The sequence below is a fragment of the Castor canadensis genome, chromosome 13 (genome assembly GCF_047511655.1).
Source record: "Castor canadensis chromosome 13, mCasCan1.hap1v2, whole genome shotgun sequence".
In the NCBI taxonomy this organism is placed as follows: Eukaryota; Metazoa; Chordata; class Mammalia; order Rodentia; family Castoridae; genus Castor; species Castor canadensis.
Window position 1 is genome coordinate 56,182,071 of NC_133398.1, and position 19,618 is coordinate 56,201,688.

General features: G+C 38.9%; 1 protein-coding gene across 23 annotated transcripts in view; it reads right to left on the reverse strand.

Moving 5' to 3' along the window:
- Ccdc171 (coiled-coil domain containing 171) overlaps positions 1–17,287 on the reverse strand; it is a 416,292-nt gene extending 399,005 nt beyond the window's left edge. For 18 of the 23 annotated variants that reach the window (XR_012440431.1, XM_074051792.1, XM_074051795.1 and 15 more), the window contains exons 1-2: positions 17,018–17,287; positions 7,910–8,066 (exon numbers count right to left, since the gene is read on the reverse strand). Coding sequence is in view for 21 of the 23 variants with exons in the window: in XM_074051792.1 (XP_073907893.1) it covers positions 7,910–7,953 (44 nt within the window). In the remaining 2 variants the exon portion in view is untranslated. Of the gene's footprint in view, positions 1–7,909; positions 8,067–8,843; positions 11,103–11,127; positions 11,909–17,017 lie in introns of those variants that run through there. The other 5 variants (XM_074051809.1, XM_074051789.1, XM_074051788.1 and 2 more) reach the window with 5 other exon arrangements.
- Between the last annotated feature and the right edge of the window lie 2,331 nt (positions 17,288–19,618).

Below are 19,618 nucleotides of genomic sequence, written 5' to 3' on the forward strand. Positions count from 1 at the left end.
ATGAAGGGTGGACTCCTTTTGAATGCTGTAGTCTGATAAAGTACGTCAATCTTCCAATTGCTTACCAGCAAAGATGCAAAGATCAGTCTTTAATGATCAGAAGGAATTCCTTCTTTATCCTGGATCTTGGCCTTGACATTTTCTATAGTACCCAAGGGTTCAACCTTGAGCCATGATGATCTTCCCCATATGGGTTTTTACGAAAATCTGCATCTTGGCAGTGGTTCCACTTCAGATGGCAGATAAGAAAAACAAAAATTGGATATCGTATCTCATTCAGATCTAACTAAAATGCAGCCACTCAGTAATTAACTCTCAGGTGTAAACTAAAGGAGAAAAGTGGCCATCTTTAAAGTAGCAAAAGGGATGTTGAAATTTGGTTACTCAGCTAAGTGATCTCAATCTGTTTCTTACAATACATGGAACTATTCACAAATATGTTTTTTGTAAATTATAATTATATAAAAACAGTTTGAGGGCTGACAGAATGGATCAAACTGGTAAGAATACCTCCCTAATAAGCATGAGGTCCTGAGTTCAAACTCTACTGCCACATTAAAAAAAAGTTTGATTGCTTTCTTCCTGCTTCTTCGTTGAAATACAAGGCTACTAAAAGCTTTATTTTAATGGGAAAAGAAACAATTTTGTCTAATTTCAAAGATTCAAATTAAAAAGAGACAAATCAGCAAGTAGAAAAGATATAGGAAGGAAGAGGATATATTTTGAAAAAGAAAATTTAAAAGAAATGCTTTTGCCTAAGAAAGTATTCTGTAAAGTAAACTTTGTCCTAAAGGATTGTTCCAAAATGGAAAAGCAGGACAGTACAAATCAGAAGGCTCAGAAAAAGTTGCAAATGATATGAGTAGGTCTTAAGCATATAAACGCTGGAACTTACAAAGTCTGTGTGTGTGTGATTAAGTTTGGCTATAATTTAATAGTTATCTAAGGATTTTCTAGAATCAAAATGTAATACTAAAAACCAATTCTCTGTCTATAACAATGAGGCAATCTTAAGAATACTGTTCTGCACTTAAGGCAGATTTTATACCTTGTTATCCATACCTGTGCACTCTAGTGTAGCCAACTGTTGGTAAGCAGGAATTTAAATGTTAAATTCAGGCCTACATAGGATAGTTTTCCTTATAAAGGAGCATGCATCACTTAGCAAGAAACTAAAAAAGGCAAGTGCGTTTTCCAAACTTGAAAAGTCAGCTTTAGAATTGTGTATGGTAATGTGCAATGCAGGGAACTATCTTGAAGTGAACTGTTTATTTCAGTGTTCAGTAATGAGTGATGTGACTGGTCTACGAGAACTCTTTTTTTTTTTTTTTCTGTTAACCAGAATTAAATCTCACAGGTATTACAAAAAGTAGGGAGCATCTCTAAATGTTTTTGTTTCAGTGATGTTTTCCAGTTAAGAGTAATTATCTTATGCTGAATGGTGTCATCCACACTGGGTAACCTCCTGTTGCACACTTGCACACGGATGGGTGTTAGGAACCGGCAAAGCAAAGGTTCATGCAGCAGCCTGTGGACTCTGGTGTTTGAATCTTCTCACTTGTTAGAATGACTAGTTGAATTTGAGGCTAAATTGAGTAAACTAAATTGAATCTGACCACAAAAAAAAAAAAAAAAAGAATATTGTTCTGTTTTTAGTAAAATGTACAAGAAACAGGCTTAAACGTTTTTATTTTATGCTCCAAAGGAAAAAGCTAAATTAATGTATGCATGACATCCATGTAGCTATGATGCTAATTGTTGCTAACTCCCTTAAATGCTGAATGTATTTCTGTTCCCCAAGTATATAAGCCTTCTAATACACAAAGCTTAGGGAAATATTTACCAAACTGTTGTTCTATGAATTAAAATTGTTAGTGAATCTAGGTTCTTTGCAAGCTTATGTCCAGGTGTTCCTAATTATAAGCAAAGCTTAATGGACTCCAGGTAACACCAACCTAGGAGCCATTTCTTCTAAACCTCTTTGTTGCTTAAATTTGGCCAAAAGGGTCTTACTGACTATGACTCCCACCTGACCTGCCAGTCGCTCCCCTCCACCATGGGATCAAATCAGACCTACCAGGCATCTTATCTCAGCAATGAGTAAAGACCTACTGAGACAAAGTCTATCCCAGCAACAAGGGACCATTCAGAAACAAACAGTTTAAAAGAAAACTGTTCAGGCAGGAGGGGAAATTGTCACATTCCAAAAACAACTGAAGCCAAAAGGCTGAGAAGTAGTAGTTCATAAGCATGATTACTTTTACCCACTATTTCTACAACTCCAAAATATTCAAATGCTCCATATTAAGCCTTATATTAATGTTTTAACCAACTCTGATTACGCTCATCTCCAGGCTATGAAACTACAAATGATACAGCTCTAGGGCTGTAGCAGTTAGGCTCTTCCTCCTTGAATGCAACTACAGCAAGGACAAGAGACTCTGGACCTACACCTATGCCCCATACTGGCAGGAATTAGCCAAAGACTGACTTCAGCTTCCCACTTCCTAAAGATATTAAGGTCTCACCAGGCTCCAGGGGCTTACACCTATAATCCTAGCTATTCAAGAGGCAAGATCAGGAGGATCAAGGTTCAAGGCTAGCATGGCCAAAAACCATTGAGGCCTACCTCAAAAATACCCAACACAAAAAAGGGTTGGTGGAGAGGTTCAAGTGGTAGAGGGTCTGCCTAACAAGCTTGAGGCCTGAGTTCAAACTCTAGTACAGCCAAAAAGATAAAAAAAGAAAGAAATGTTATATTTGGAGAACATAAAAAAAGAACTCTTGAAAATTGAAAACACAAACTTAGCAATGGAAAACTAAATAAGTGAAGATAAAAAGTAAAAATCAGAGGGAAATTAAAAATAGAAATTGTTTCTTAAAATTAGAGGGCTGTCCAAAAGATTCAAAAGTTAAATAAAGAGTTGTAGAATAAGAAAATATAAATTTATAATAAAAAGCCTTATTGTTCTAAGCACTCTACTCATACAAACTTTTTTGGTTTTGGTTCTCATACTTGTTCCCCAGGGCCAGGCTTGGACTGGGATCCTCCTACCTATACCTTCTAAGTAGCTAGGATTACAGATGAGCACCACCATGCCTACACTTAACATATAAATTTAATATTCATAACAATCCCATTAAATACATACTATTATGACTCTGATTCTACAGATAAGGAAACTAAGTCACAAGAAGGCTAAGTCATTTGCCCAAATTTACAGGGCTAACAAGGGATAGAACTGGAATTCATACCTGGCAGCCTGATTCTGTGACATGTACTCTTAACCTACATATTATAATTCCTCTCTGGAAGGGAGTAAATTATTAAAGGGAAAAAATTTTAATGCAGATTCTGAAGGATATAAGTTTCAAACTCATATGTACGCAGAAAGTAGAGGAGGAAAAAAGAGTTCCTCTAAATTTGAAAGAGAAATAAATAGATTTTATATAAAGGATTAAAAAATGTTTGGCATAATTTCTCAAAAGAAACATCTGAAATTAGAAAACTGCTATAATAAAGGACAAAATTCCAAAGGAAAATACTTTCCAAGTTAGGATATTTTGCCCAGTAAGTTATCACCCACAAACAAGGCTATGAGGAAGACTATTTCAGTTCTGCAAGGGCAAATATTTACCGCACAGGAACTTTCTCAGGCGGCTAATGGAGGATTTGCTCCACCAAAATAAGGACCTAAATTGAGAAAGGTTTGAGATCCCAGAAGTGGAATATTAAACATAAAGAAACAGCAAAGAACTTTCTAGGATCTGGATAAATGGAGGAGACACTAGGATGAAACTTATTCAGCAAAGCACTTAAAGGCAAATTGTCCAATTGAACTGACCAAAGCCTTTGGGAGTGATTTTCTTTAAAAAGATGTTGAAAGACAACAAAATATCTGAACATACTGAGAGGAGATTCATACAGCTTGGATAGAGCATGACGTGGAACCAATGACAAGTTCAGAGAAACTAAGCAAACAAACCAAGCAATAAACAAGACAACTATTAAATCCAAGGAAAACAAAATGTACAAAAAGAAAAACACTATTGAACAGTACTACATGGCTCAATTTCTATTTGAGATTGACTGGACGTTCTGTTTTACTCTTTGCTTCCTGGCTGCCATGAGATGAGCTGCCTACACCACTCATCTGCTGTCATGATGTTCTGCCTCACAACAGCCTAAGCACAATGGAACCAGGCAACCACGGACTGAAACCAAGAGCCAAAATCATTTTTTCCTCTTTAAATTGTTTTTCTAAGGAATTTGTCAAAACAACAAAAAACTAGCACACTACAATAATCAAGATTAACAATAGAAATGTTTAAATAAAGGCGGCTAGGGATGTAACTCAGTGATTGTTTGCCTATCTTGCATATATATGACCCTGGGTTCAATCCCCAGCACAAGAGTGAAAAAGTGAGAGAATGAGAGCACTTATGCACCTGAGAGAAAAGAAGAGAGGAGAGGAGAGGAGAGGAGAGGAGAGGAGGAGAACAGGAACATATGGAGTTAATACACCAGAATTTAGACTATGGAAATAAGCCCATATTTAGATGGTCAAGTAATTTTTACCAGAGTTGCCAAGGCAATTCAATGGGGAAAGAACAGCCTTATTAACAAATGGTCTGGTATGACTAAATATGTCTATATGCAAAGAGATGAACTGAGATGCTAACATCCTGCCATACACAAAAAGTAGAACACAGATAAAAGCTAAAATTATAAAACTTGTAGAAGGAAAGTATTAATGACCTTAGTCAGTCACTGATTTCTTAGACACAAAAACCAAAAGCACAATCCACACAGAAAAAAGAATTGATAAATTGGATTTCAAAGTTAAAAACATTTACACTTCAAAATATACTAGTAAAAGAGGGCTGGATGTGTAGCACAATGGTAGAACACTTGCCTAGCAAGTGCAAGACCCTGGGCTCAGTCCCTAGAGGGAGGGAAGGAAGGAGAAAGGAAATGTAAAGTCAAACCACTGAATAAGAGAAAATATGTGCAAGTTATATATTTGACAAAGAACTTGTATCCAGAATATGCAATATATTCTTAAAGATCAATAGTAAAAAAACAAACAACCCAATCAAGTTGGGCATGGTGATGCATGCACCTGTAATCACAGTACCTGAAAAACTAAGGTAGTAAGATTGATGAGAGTTTGCTGGATACTGGTGGTTCAGTACCTATAATCCTAGCTACTCAGGAGGAAGAAATCAAGAGGATGGCAGTTGGAAGCCAGCCCAGGCCAACAGTTTGTAAGACCCTATCTCAAAAAAAAAAAACCTTCACAAAAAAGGGGTGGTGGAGTAGCTCAAGGTATAGGCCCTGAGTTCGAACTCTAGTACCAAAAAAAAAATTTGAGAGTTCAAGGACTGTAGAGCAAGACCCTGTGGGGGCAGGGGGAGGTGGCACAATGTATACACATGTAAGTAAATGTCAAAACACTAAAATAAAAGGAGAAAAAAAAAAAGACTCTGTCTCACAAAATAAGTAATACATATTTTCAAATGACCCAATTAAAGAATGGGAAAAAGATCCAAAAAGACATTTCACCAAGGAAGATATCTGTATGGTTAAAAGGCACAGACAAAGACGCTGGATACAACTAATCATTAAGAAAATTCAAATTAAAAGTAGAGACGAATCAACTTGGGTTGTAACACATTTGTACATGGAAGCAATGCTAGGAATCTTTCTGTATAGCTATCCTTAACTAGCAAAAACGCTTTGTCTTTCTTATTATACTTATGTCTTCTCTTCAACAAAATTAAAGATAAGGGTAGAATAGGTTCTACCAAGAAGCGAGGGGGGATGGGGGGAAACAGGGTAGGGGTTGCGGGGAGGGGGCCACAGGGGAGAAATGACCCAAACAATGTACGCATATGTGAATAAATAGAAAAAGAAAAAATCAAGATTTGATGCTCAAAATAAATAAATAAATAAATAAAAGAACAATCACATACCACTTCACAATCACTAGAATAACTACAATTTAAGTTAGATAACAGGGCTGATGGAGTGGCTTAAGCAGTAAGAGCACCTGCCGAGCAGATGTGAGACCCTGAGTTCAAACCCCAGTGCAACCAAAAAAAAAAAAGGTTAGATAACAACAAGTATTGGCAAGAACATGGAGATACTAAAACCCTCAGATATTGCTGGTAGAAATGAAAAATGGTCCAGTTACTTTAGAATACAATTTGGCAATTTCTTTAAAAATTTTAACATAAATTTACTATATAATGCAGCAATGCTGCTCCTGAGAATCTACCCAACAAGAGAAACAAAAACATATGTCAACACAAAGACTCACATATAAATGTTCATAACCATATTATTTATAAGAGCCAAAAGTAGAAATAAACACCCACCAAAATGTAGTATTACCATACTACAGAATATTGTTCAGCAATAAAAAGAAACAAACCACTGATACGCTTCAACATGATAAACCTCGAAAACATACCAAGTGAAAGCCAGACACAAAAGACTACATATTACATGAGTCCTTTAATATCAGTTGTTCAAAAAGGCAAATCTATAGAAAGTAAGGTTAGTGGTAAATATAGTTTAAAAAACTTTGTTCCAACTCTAGAATTATGAATAATAATTTCTCCATTAAAAATTATGACAGAGCAGAACCCCAGTGGCTCACACCTGTAATCCTAGCTACTCAGGAGGCAGAGATCAGGGGGATTGTGGTTCAAAGCCAGCCCAGGCAAACAGTTCCACAAGATCCTAACTCAAAAAACCCTGCACAAAAATAGGCCTGGTGGAGTGGCTCAAGGTGAAGGCCCTGAGTTCAAGCCCCAGTACCTTGCAAAAAAAAAAAAAAAAAAAAGACAGCTGTCTACTGATGTTTCCTCTCCAAATTATAAAAGCATGATAATAAACAATGTGAACTATTACAATTTTTAAATATATTTTTATATACTATATTGATATTTTCATAAGGAAAAGTCTGGATAAATATTTACCAAAATATTATCATTATTGAACTCTAAGAAGTAGGATTACATAAATACATGTATACATACATCCAGTCTAAGTCACTCCTTTTAAAAATAAGTATGAAGACTATCCCAACCCCATTCCCATAATGCTTTTGTACACGTATTTTCCATGGATTTTAAAAACATAATATAACAAAGAGAATATAACCCCCAAAGTTTTATTTTCAGATTCAGTAGAGTATTACTCTGTTATGTGACTATAAAAGTTCTACACATTTACTTTCAATTTCTGTACCTATTTTTGTAAACAACACTTAGAAGAAAGTCACAACCTCCTAAGTAATCCAGTTTTGTATTATGTACCCCATCCACCAGAAGTGAAAGAACTAAATTATAAGACAAGCACCTTAGCCAAAAGCAGAAAGAAATCTATGGTATAAAAAAGATGAACAGCAATAGTAGTTAGCTGCATCTTCTTGAAATGTAAACTGAAAGATACAAGGTAAAAGAGCAGTTAGCAATAGAACTAAAAAATAAAAGAATGCTTAAGCAGAAGCCATGATTTAAAGCCGCAGCAATGAAGAAGAGAAATTAGAGCCAGAGAGATTATGGCAAAACAAAGTAATGACCAAACCCAAATGCAAAGAAGCAGAAACAGAAGCAAAAGATTTAAAGCAGTGGAAAAGAACAGCCAAGTCTCTGGTGAAGAAAGTTCAGACATGGACTTCCGTGGTCCAAGTTAACAAAGGAGCACCAGTCCCCCCAGTCTCTAGAACCATAACAATGCTCTCTCAGACAACATTTCTTTTCCTCCAATCCCAAGAAATTTCTACTTCCTTTATCATCCCATCAGAATTCTTACAATTAGCTCCAACAACCACTTAATTCTCCTTGTTCCTTGCAACCAAAAGCATTCTACAACTAAAAGAAGAGACTGAAGGCTTACCTTTGGGTATCACCAGTGGTATTACTTGAAGTGCTTAAACTCATGGTAAGTCTTCCAACTCTTTAAAAATACCCCACTGTTTCTTAATGATATACTTCCTTATTGATGATTGAAATTGTCCAGATGTCTGTGACTTACAGGTTAGATGGACTAAGCTCTGTTAACATAATAAACAATACAACAGCAGTTTTATATCTGAATGCTGAGAGGACAGGTGATTTTTCTTTTGATCTATGGCCCATTTGTTAATTTTTAAATTAGTGTTTAACAAACCTATAATTCTAAAAACACATAGTTTGAATATTTTTAAAAAGCACTGGAAATAAAAATGACAAAATGTTTTAAAAGGAGTTCTTGTAAAAACAAGGTAATGATTAACTATCAGATTATTTCAGTATCTCAAGTGAAAAATTATTATTAAGTATGACAAATTATGATTCAACTTGGGAAAGTAATATGTAGTCCCTATCTCCAGGGCATAGAATTCAGTATGAAATAAAGTGAGATACAGGGGCATTTTTGGGTTCCCAAGTCTCTTCTCATAAATGAGATTTTGTATTGTTTTGGCTTTTGCACTACCTGGGAATGAACTCAAGGCCTTGTGCTTACTAGGCAGATGTTCTACCACTTGAACCACACCACCTGTCCGAAATGACAATTTTTAAAAATTTTTTATTATTCATTTATTCACATGTGCATACACTTTTTGGGTATAAATGAGTATTTTTAATACAATGTTGCAATTGAAGAGACCAAAGCACTCCCAAACAAAGGATCCATGTAAATTCTTTTTTTTTTTTTTTTTAATTTTAGATTTTTTTTTTTTTTTTTGGCATACTAAGTTTGAACTCAGGACCTTATGCTTGCTATGCAAGTACTCTCCCACTTGAGCCAGCCCTTCCTTGTGTTGGATATTTTTGAGGTAGGGTCTCACTTTTTTTGTCCAGACTGGCCTCCAACTGCAATCTTCCTGATCTCTGCCTCACGAGTACCTAGGACACAGGTGTGAGTCACAGGCACCCAGTCTATATGTTCTTTATTCAAGATCTTCAAAAGAAATAAAATAGAAAAGCTAACAGTCCAATCAAAAGTACAGTTCAAAAATGTCTTTTGCCATTTATTAAGTCCTAAGGAAAAAAAAAAACTAAAGTTATCTTTAACCAAGTAAGTTACCACTAGCTAATCTGTGGCTAGTAAAAGAAAATTAACTCTCTTGATCATATAGCTATCTCTATGAAAAATATTTTACTAATCTGTACAAAAGGTCTTTCTTCATATATTAATTTTTTAATAATTTAATCCATGGAAATTTTCAAAGGCATTCTTCCAAAGAGATCAAGGAAGAAGGAAAGAAAGGAGTATTTGCCATCTATTCTAGCCTACATTCTGAAACCCTCTTCTATAGGGGATACTCCGAATTATGTAGAACCAACCATTTAAAGTAAGTTACTTTACTACAGTATTAAAGAATCTCTGAGAACGGGAAGTGGAGGTGCCTAAATAATGTGTACACATGTAAGTAAATGTAAAAATGATAAAATAAAAAAATATTAAGCAGCGAAAAGACGTAAGACAGGTGGCAATTTATCACAGAAGATATAATATATAAAAAACATAGAGTGTTCTTTACATCATGAATTGTATTTAGAAGTCTTTTCCTCATTGGGTTATATGAACTGGCAATGTTAGAAACCCAAATCTCTGTGGTATAAAGTGTGATTGTAGTAAACAAGTGAGTGACTAATATGCACTTTCAGTTTCTTTGAATAAAGTCTTTCCAAATTTAAAAAAAAAACAAAAACATAATCTCTGAGAAAATATTCTGCACAGAAAGATAACAAGAATGCACTGAGACAAACTATATGGAAATATCAATATCCCACTAGAACCTCTTGATATCCCCAGAAACCCAATATCCTAAGACAGACAATGAGTTTTGGGGAATCTTTTGACCGTGAGTTTTAAACTCAGCAAGATGTAAATTGTTAATTAGGATTCCAATAAGTATCTTACAAGTATGTGGCCTTGGACAAGTCTTTTAAATTCTTTGAACCTGTTTCTTCAAACATAAAAAGGGATACACTACACCAAATGCCTATATTTAAGATTTAAATAACACACTGTCTAGCTACTGTCAGTTTTTATTATTAAACATAAAAATCTGAAAAACATGATTCCCCAATAAAGAAAGGGAATAGGTGATCCTTGAAGTGAGAGTCTGGAGGAAAGATTAATGAAATATTTAGTGAAATTTTGAGTATACAAAGATATCAAGAAGACTTAAAAAAAAAAAAAAAGAGGGGAAAAGGTGCCAACCTGTCTCTGCTAAGCAAGGCACAGAAGAGACCACTGAAAGAAAATGTATTCAAGTAAGTAGACCAAGGCAAGGACACAATCACAGTAGTGAGAACAAAGGCTCCCATGGACACAAAACATCCTTTAAAATACTGATTTGTGTGCCCCAGAAAAAAATGGATGGAATTTTGGCCAAGATGAGGAAAGAAAAATCCCATTTCTCTGGGAACCTAATTAAACTTAAGAATAGTGGTAGACAAATACCACTGTCACTAATCTATTGACACTTCACTACAGTGCCTGGCACTACACTTGGTACATTATACTTAGAACTCTGCTCCCTACAATACTTCAATGAAAAAATTATCCCATTCTTCAAACACTCAGAGAACAGAAATGCCTTTAAAAAAAAAAAAAAAAAAAGTTACACTGGCGCCAGTGGCTCACACCTGTAATCCTAGTCACTCAGGAGGCAGAGATCAGGAAGACCGTGATTCGAAGCCAACCAGGACAAACAGTTCACAAGACCCTATCTCGAAAATACCTATCACAGCCAGGCGCTGGTGACTCACACCAGTAACCCTAGCTACTCAGGAGGCAGAGAACAGGAGGATTGTGGTTCAAATCCAGCGGGGGCAAATAGTTCCACAAGACCCTATCTTGAAAAAACCCATTACAAAAAAAGGGCTGGTGGAGTGGCTCAAGATGAAGGCCCTGAGTTCAAACCACAGTACTGCAAAAAAAATCACAAAAAGGGCTGGTGGAGTGACTCAAGGTGTACACCCTGAGTTCAAATCCCAGTACCACAAAAAAAGTCACATACTTATAGGACCAAGTCTTGACTCTTAACTATGACTCTAAAGCCCAAGTTCTTACTGCAAAGACAATGATGACTCATAAACTTGAACTATAAGTTATCTTACCTCAGGTTTATCATTCTTGTTTCAACAGAGGGAATTCATCTAATGCAGAAAAGCCAACGACTTGTCCAAGACCATTCAGCTATTACATGGAAGACACTAGCACTCATTAAAGCTTTTTAGATACTGAGTCCCAAAATCTTTTCACTCTACCACTATGCTCCCAAAGATTAGACCCAAAGAAACCATTCCAGAATGGAAGAATTAGAATCTAGAAGAAATTAACTCTTCTGTACCTAAAAGGCTCAGAAACATACAATAAAGTTTCCTATTTTCTGAAAAAAAAAAAAAAAGCTTAACTATATACACACCAACTGTACATATGTGTGTACATAGGCAGCGTAAGAGACCCTATATTTGCCTTATGGGAAGAATTTTATATGGGCTGAGAGCTCTTAGGTAGATTACAAGACCCTGGATTTCATCCTCACCACAAAAAAAAAATTATTTTAACCTTAATAATGTCTGGTTTTAGTTTTTGGTTTTGGTTTTTTAGGCTTTTTTTTCTTTTTTTATCATGGGAAGATAACAGTGGAAAAGGAGAGTTTACCAAATTTTAATAAAGTTGGTTCCATAAAGCTAAATTGAAAAAAAATCTCAGAGCACTATTTCAGCATCTAACATCTTCAAATCTGAAAGCTCTTCTAGACAGAGTGGGTTCTACAGAGCTCAGGAGTAAATTTCTTCAATTTCCAGATCATTCATACAGATACTATGGTAAGGAGATGGTTCCCACCATCTTCACCACTAGTGTTACTATCTCTCTTGAGTGACACCTCAAGCCCTTTTTTTTTTTTTACTCATATGTGCATACAATGCTTGGGTCATTTCTGCCCCCTGCCCCCAACCCCCTCCTCCCTCTCCCCCACACATCCTCGATACCCGGCAGAAACTATTTTGCCCTTATTTCTAATTTTGTTGTACAGGGAGTATAAGCAATAATAGGAAGGAACAAGGATTTTTGCTAGTTGAGATAAGGATAGCTATACTGGGAGTTGACTCACATTGATTTCCTGTGCATGTGTGTTACCTTCTAGGTTAATTCTTCTTGATCTAACCTTTTCTCTAGTTCCTGGTCCCCTTCTCCTATTGGCCTCAGTTGCTTTTAAGGTATCTGCTTTAGTTTCTCTGCGTTGAGGGCAACAAATGCTAGCTAATTTTTTAGGTGTCTTACCTCTCCTCATACCTCTCTTGTGTGCTCTCGCTTTTATCTTATGATCAAAGTTCAATCACCTTGTTTTGTTTGCCCTTGATCTAATGTCAGCATATGAGGGAGAACATACGATTTTTGGTCTTTTGGGCCAGGCTAACCTCACTCAGAATTATGTTCTCCAATTCCATCCATTTACCAGCGAATGATAACATTTTGTTCTTCTTCATGGTCAAGCCCTTTTTGCTTTAGGTTATTTTTCAGATAGAGTCTTGCATTTTTGTTTGTTTTTGGTCAGACTAGGGTTTGAACTCACGGCTTTGCACTTGCAAAGCAAGAGCTCTACCGCTGGAATCACACCTCTAGCCCATTTTGCTCTGTTATTTTTGGAGATGGGAGTCTCACAAACTATTTGCTTGAATGGGACTCAAACCATGATCCTCCTGATCTCAGCCTCCCAAGTAGTTAGGATCACAAGCACGAGCCTCCAGAGCCTAGCAGAGTCTCACATTTTTGCCAGGGCCAGCCTCAAACTGCAATCCTCCTACCTTTGTTTTCCATGTAAGTAGGATTCCATAATTCTCTACCATGCCCACCTTTTTTATTGAGATGGAGCCTTGCTAACTTTTGCCCAAACTGGCCTCAAACCTCAATCCTCCTGTCTCTGCCTCCCCAGTGGTGGGACTACAGATCTGAGCCACTGCATCCAGCCCAGTAACTCTCTTCTACCATATCCTGCCCTTGACCCTGAACAAACTGATTTGCTTCTATAGAAAAGGTGACAGGATTCCACTCCAGTGATTATATCACATTATATAAGATTCTTAGGGATTAGGAATGTAGCTCAGTGGAAGACCTAGGTTCAATTCCAAGCACTGATTAAAAAAAAAAAACCTCTTAAACTGAATGACAAGTTTTGATGGCATTAAAGAAGCAAAGTGCATTCTGTGAACTGCCTAAAGAGAGGGTCATATGGCAAAGAACTGCAAGCAGCCTCTTGGACCTGAGGGTGTCTCAACAGTTAACACATGGCCAGATGTCTCAAGCATACAGCTACAAGGAAATAATCCCTGCCTGAATGAGCTGGGCAGATTCTACCCAGTCTGCCTCTAACTGAGAACACAGCCCAGCCAGCATCTTCATTGTAACCTTGTGAGTCCCTGAGCAGAGGACCCAGCTAAATTTGTAAAACTCCTAAGGAAAGTAGAGAAACCAAACAATCACGGGCAACACTTACTCAAACAGCAGCAGCCACAAAATCTGCAGGGAAGCAGGAGGTGTCAAGAGAGGAGAAAGAAGAGGGAAACAAAGCTACTTCTGACAGAACCCCCAGGAAGCCAATAGATACTTATTGCAGGCCAATTTGAGAGCACCAGATGAAACAGAGGTTTGCCCATTCCAAGAGTGGCCATTTGAAACACATATGGTAAGGCAATCATGAAAAGGCTGACCCAGCCTCATGAACTCTTAAAACTGACCTATCAAGTTCCCCTTCCTGGACAGGGGTCAAACTAAAGAACAACTGCTGCATATGGAAATCAAAATGGAGAATGGAGAAAATAAATACAAAGGAGATGGCCCAGACACATGAGAGGAGGAAAATTGAGTCAGAAAATCTTTAGGAAGCAAGCCAGTCATTAGCATACACATAGGGGAAAAAAACCCACAGCTGAGTTTTATGAAGTTTGAAAAGCTTTCCTGAACCTTGTCTCATTCTCAAAATTCAAGTAAATTAATCCCACCCCCCAAAATAAACAAAAGTATTGTAGTCAAAAACCATAGAGCATTAATATAAGGGAAAAAAGTGTCAGGAACAGAATATTATTTCCGAGCTATTCAACATGGCAGAGATGTAGCAAATCTCCCTCTTCTTTCAAAAGATTGAAAAGGTAAGGAATGATAAGGACAGGTAAGGAGGTACTTACTGTAATGAAAATGTTGGCGGACTAGGAAGCTAAGTTAAAGAAGTGCCGTGTGCCCACATAACTTATTTCTTGCTTGACTTAAAATTTTCCCGTAAAACTTCACAAAGCTAAAATGAACAATAATTTAGCCAAACTAAATGAGTAATTTCACATTCCTTATGACATGCAATGTCAGCCTTTCTCTTCTTCAATATCTGCGCAACTCCTTAAATATTACTTTCTATTTGAAAATATTCATCATTATCTATGGACAAAATTGTCTGATATATAAAAATCACTCCCGGCTATCATCATTCCACTGTGACAAAAATTCCTTCTTCAGATATGGTGCTAAAAACTTTCTACAGATTATCTCATTTTGCTCTACACCAACTCCAAGATACCGCTAATATCCCTACTTTATTTCTGAGAAAATCAGAGCTTAACTATATTTCGCTCCTTGCCCAAAGTCACATCTCTGGTAGGTGACAGTCAGGATTCATACTCAAGTTGGCTAATCCCCGAGCTCTGCTTTGTGCCCTGTTATCAACCTTTAAGGCATGACTTACTACAGCAAGGTAGCATGTGAGACTTTACCTTTGAAGGAAGCCCTTCTCCCTGCTGTACAGATTTCTAAACCACTGATCATTCTTCCTCATACTCAACCCTAACCCTAACAAGAAGTCAGAGTGTTCCTTACAAAAGATGACTCTGACCTTCAATATATTCTCAATCCAGATGGCACTTTCACAGGCTTGGGCCAAAACTAGGCCATCCTGTAGCAGTGATGGATAAAGGCAAAGCTCAAATCTGTTTTTGTTTTTGTTTTTCTATTTTTTCTTGCAGTACCAGAATTTAAAGTCAGGGCTTTGTGCTTGTAAGGAAGGCACTTGACTACTAGAGCCATGCCTCCAGCCCTAAATCAGCTTTTAATGTTAATGTATTAATATAAATAAATCTTCTTTTGGTTATACAGTTGTACTTTTCTCACCATTCCTGCTAAAATAATGATGGGGTGCTATGTATATCATTCTCCAATAAGGTTTTTTAAAAATAAATAGGGCAACTGAGGCCAAGGGACCAATGATCTGGACATCTTAAGTCCAGTCTTCTTATCAGCCAGAAAGAAGATTCTATTTTAGGTTCTGGAGAACCTAAATTGCTTGTAGAAGTTTTCCTACCTCACATCTGAATCCTTCAGTTGCTCCTGCAGAATGTACTTCTGTTTGTCTGCACAAATCAAAGGAAAATGAAGGGGAGGGCAGATGAAAAGACAGAAAGTAGTACTGCTGAGCACTTACGATGTGCCAATACTTGATCTCACTTAACTCTCCTAATAACCCTGTGAAATTCCTCACACATTTCACAAGTGAGAAGAGGTTTCCAGTAGTGGGGTAACTTGTGTAGAAATATTCACCAGGAGAACTAAAATTCAAACACACATTTGGCTAAATCCTATTATAGTCATGCAAAGAAAGTGTAACCAAACAGACTCTGCTGTACTTATCCTTTGCTAGAAAAAGCCTATGCCTCCCTGAGCACGCAGCTTAATCAGGTTCCTCTCTCTTCAAGATTGTCACATATCAATAGATCACCATCCACCCTCTTCTTTCCCCCTTGCCTAAAGATAAAAGCAACTTCAACCTGTGTTAAAATGGTCTTTCAGGACAATGATCCACCCTCTTCTCACTTTTGGTAACTTACCAAATAAATTGTTTTTTCCTTGCCCCAAAGACTTGTCCTCAATTCCCTGGACCATTTTCAAGTAGTGAGTTAGGAGACTTGGATTCCTGAACGCTAAATCCATCTTTTTCATTATGCACTGCTGTCATCCATTAGTAACCACACTTGCGTAGGGAGTCTATCAAACACTTACTTACATAGCCTATCAAGCATTTTTAAAAGGGATGTTTTCCGGCTGAGGATATAGTTCATTGGTAGAATGCTTGCATACACAAGGCCCTGGGTTTGATTCCCACCACCACAAAAGGAAATAAAACAAAAGAATAAACTAAAGTGGATGTTTGGGTTTTTCCACAAATCAAGACTAAGAAGAAACTTAGACAAAGAATTAATAGGACTTCAGAGACTAAGGAACCTAATGCCTACATAGATTACGCGATCTGCCTGAGGTCACACAGCACTAATACAGAAAACTCCCCTCCACTTTTCCTGAGCAGGTGCATTGCACTTGCTTCCTTTGTATTTCAGGGGTAAGCATGTTCATTTCCTGCTCTACCAATGTTTTGTTGATACGAGGAACTGTTAACAAAATGACAAAATGGTTATGAGACGCGTAACATCGACGTGTAAGGTACGGAAAGACTTGGACACCGACTCTTTCTAACAAATAAAATAGGTATTAGCCTAGGGAAAAATACCAGCATGGAGCGAACATTCAAAGTCACCAACTTCTGCAGACAACTTAGCCTCAGAAAAACTCAGAGCTGACTCTTCCAAGAGTCTTGGAGGGGAGACAGAAGCATCCAGGGTAGCACAGCTCATTCTTCTCTTTATCAGACATTTGTAGAGGGTCTAGTGTGGCATTTAGGACAAGACGTGGTCCTTGTCCCCAGGGGGCGAGCCAACCCGCAGTGTGGATCTGGGGACCTGGGCAGCATCAAGTGCAGGCGCCCGGGGTCCCGCCCTCCCTTTCCCTCCTGGTCCTCTGCGAGGGCGCCAGCCGTCTCCGCCGGGGATGCTCCACCGAGCTCTTCCTCCATCCAGGGGGCAGGGGGGCTGAGGGCCTGTCACCGTAACTACTGGGGATCCCCACACCGCTCCTCTCGACCCCTCCCGCCAAGTCCCTCGCCTCCAAGCGTCCACAGCCCGCGGTTACCTCAGGGGCTCGCGTGGTCCAAACTGTGCACCCAAACCCCCAGGGGCAGCTTCCAATGTCAGGGTAGGAGGCCCCGGCAGCCCTCGGGACCAAAAACTGTTGGAACTCTAGGACCCGGGACAGGGAGGGGAGGGGACAAACAGCAAAGAGGGAGTGGAGGAAAGAAGCCCCGGGAAGTAAACTTTACAACCGCCACTTCCGGAAGCTGGTAGAACGCGACATCCCCTTCAGACCTTCGCAGACTTTCTCCGGCCTTCCCAGGCCGCCCCGGCCCCGCCCCCGCCTGTCGGCCCGCCCCCCCTTGCTCCCGCCTCCCGCCTCCCGCTTGCCCTCAGTCCGCAGCTCGATACGTACTCGGAGAACGCCGGGCTCTGATTGGAGGAACCCGGCCGCGAAGCTGCGCGCCTTCGCGCGTGCGAACTGACGCATGCGTTGTTGCTGGGGGGTGGAAAACGGTGCGCTCGTGCGCGCGCTCCCGCTCCTGGTGCCCCTCTTCCCGGCGGGACAATCCGTACCGCCCTTTCTCTAAGGTTGCAGTTCTTACTGCGTGGTCCTTAGGCTACTGAGAGACTCCACAGCCGACTGAAAAGACACATTTCCAGCTTCTGACCCCTTGTCCCAAGGGATCACAACCACCCAGCTCCTGCATCTTTAAACTCGCTTTCGTGCTGATTCTTAGGACCGGAGTAGCTTCCCCGGGCCGTGGCGGCTTCCAGGGTTCCCAGGGAAATCCACTGGCCTTGGCTTCTGCACAGGTGGCTGATTTCCCAAAGGGCTGCTCTGCGATTGCACAGGGCTTCTTGGCCCCTACTCCCATCCTCACTGCATTCCAGCTTGGGAAAATAATCTGAATTGGAAGAATGCGGGTCAATGCGTAGATGCTGTCGAGGCGCCTTATATTATGAATACTGCATAATAACCTGGTACATGGCAAAAAAAAAAAAAAAAAACCTTGGAGCCTTAGCTTACAGCGCTCGCGCGCCTGCCTCTTCCTCCATCTCTCTCTCCTCTCCATAATTTATACAGTATTTGGGGAGATTGGAAAGCCCAATCCTCTTTTGTTCCTTGGCTTTTGAAAGCCTATTCTCCAAACATCAATGTAAATTGGCAGGATTTTGTACCTTTACTACAACCACCACCTCCCTCCCCCCCCTCCAAAAAAAAGGTATTTAATACAAAATGAGCCTTTTATGCCAACCTCGCCCCGTGCTGATTGTAATCAACCTGAAGCCAGGTGTAGGGGGCATCTTCCCTTAGCTATCCCTAGGGAGAGCCAACAGTTATAAATGCAAATATAAATTGAGCTTAAAACCCTCTTGATTCTTGTACCATTGAAACCTTAATTGGTTTAAATTTTGCCATTTACATTAAAAAAGGAGTCATCCCTGCTTCCTAATACTTTAGCTGGAAGAGGATAATTGCTTCAAGAGAAACAGCTTAAGGAAAGAAAAAATTGCCCAATCCAACATTTAGAAATAAAATGGAAAATTACAACAGACTAATAAGAGCTTTTTTTTACAAGTTTTAAGTATTTTTAAATTTCTTTTTTGTGTTTTAACAGCATTACAAAAGCATGGCAAGAACAAATGCCAACTGTACTATACTGCATATTTTAGTGAAAAGTGAATGTGATGTGAAAGTTTACAATCTTCATTTACTTGATCATTCAGTATTTATAAAATGCATATTTATAAAATCCCAGGTATTCAGGAGACAGAGATCAGAAGGATCACATTTGAAGCCAGCCAGGGCAAATACTTTGTGAGACCCTATCTCAAAAAAAAAAAAAAAATCAAAAAAAGAGACAGGCAGAATTCAAACCCCAGTACCACAAAAAAAAAAAAAGATTATTTACCTAGCATGGAGTAAGGTGGTAAAAATGCAGGTGCAGTGGGGTCAGAGAAGAGAAATATTTGTATCAATCCTGAGCACCCAGAAAGGATTTGTAGAGAAGAACTTTGGATTATATCTGGGAAGATAGTTACAGATTCACCAAACTAAGAGAATTGGAAGAAAGACATGGAGCTGGGCACCAGTGGCTCACGCCTGTAATCCTAGCTACTCTGGAGGATGGTGGTTCGAAGCCAGCTTGGGCAAATACTTCATAGGATCCTATCTCAAAAAACCCTTCACAAAAATAGGACTGATGGAGTTGTTGGGTCTGGGGGATCAGAAGACAAAAATGAGCCAGTGCCCCCCTCATCCCCCATAACAGCACTGTGAATCCTACATCCTGTCAAGGGACATGTGTCTTCACAAGTCATGGCCCCCTGGGGATGCCTCAAAATGCCACAAGGTCAATAAACAGTAGGCTTTCAAAGGACTGTGTATATGTTCCTGCAGAGACATGTTAAAAGACCACTCCCCCCCTGACTCCTGACTCCCCTCCCTAACAAAAAGGACCAAAAAAAAAAAAAAAAAAACCTTTCAGGGTCCCTGTCTGTCTCTAGGGGCACTTTTTCCCTTCTCTCTAATAAATCCTACCTTGTGTGCCGACCTTGTTATCTCATGAGTCCATCTGCTGCCTGAAGAGCCAATTCTTTGGCCAGTGAAAGCAAGACACTGATCCGCAACAGAGTGCCTCAAGGTGAAGGCCCTGAG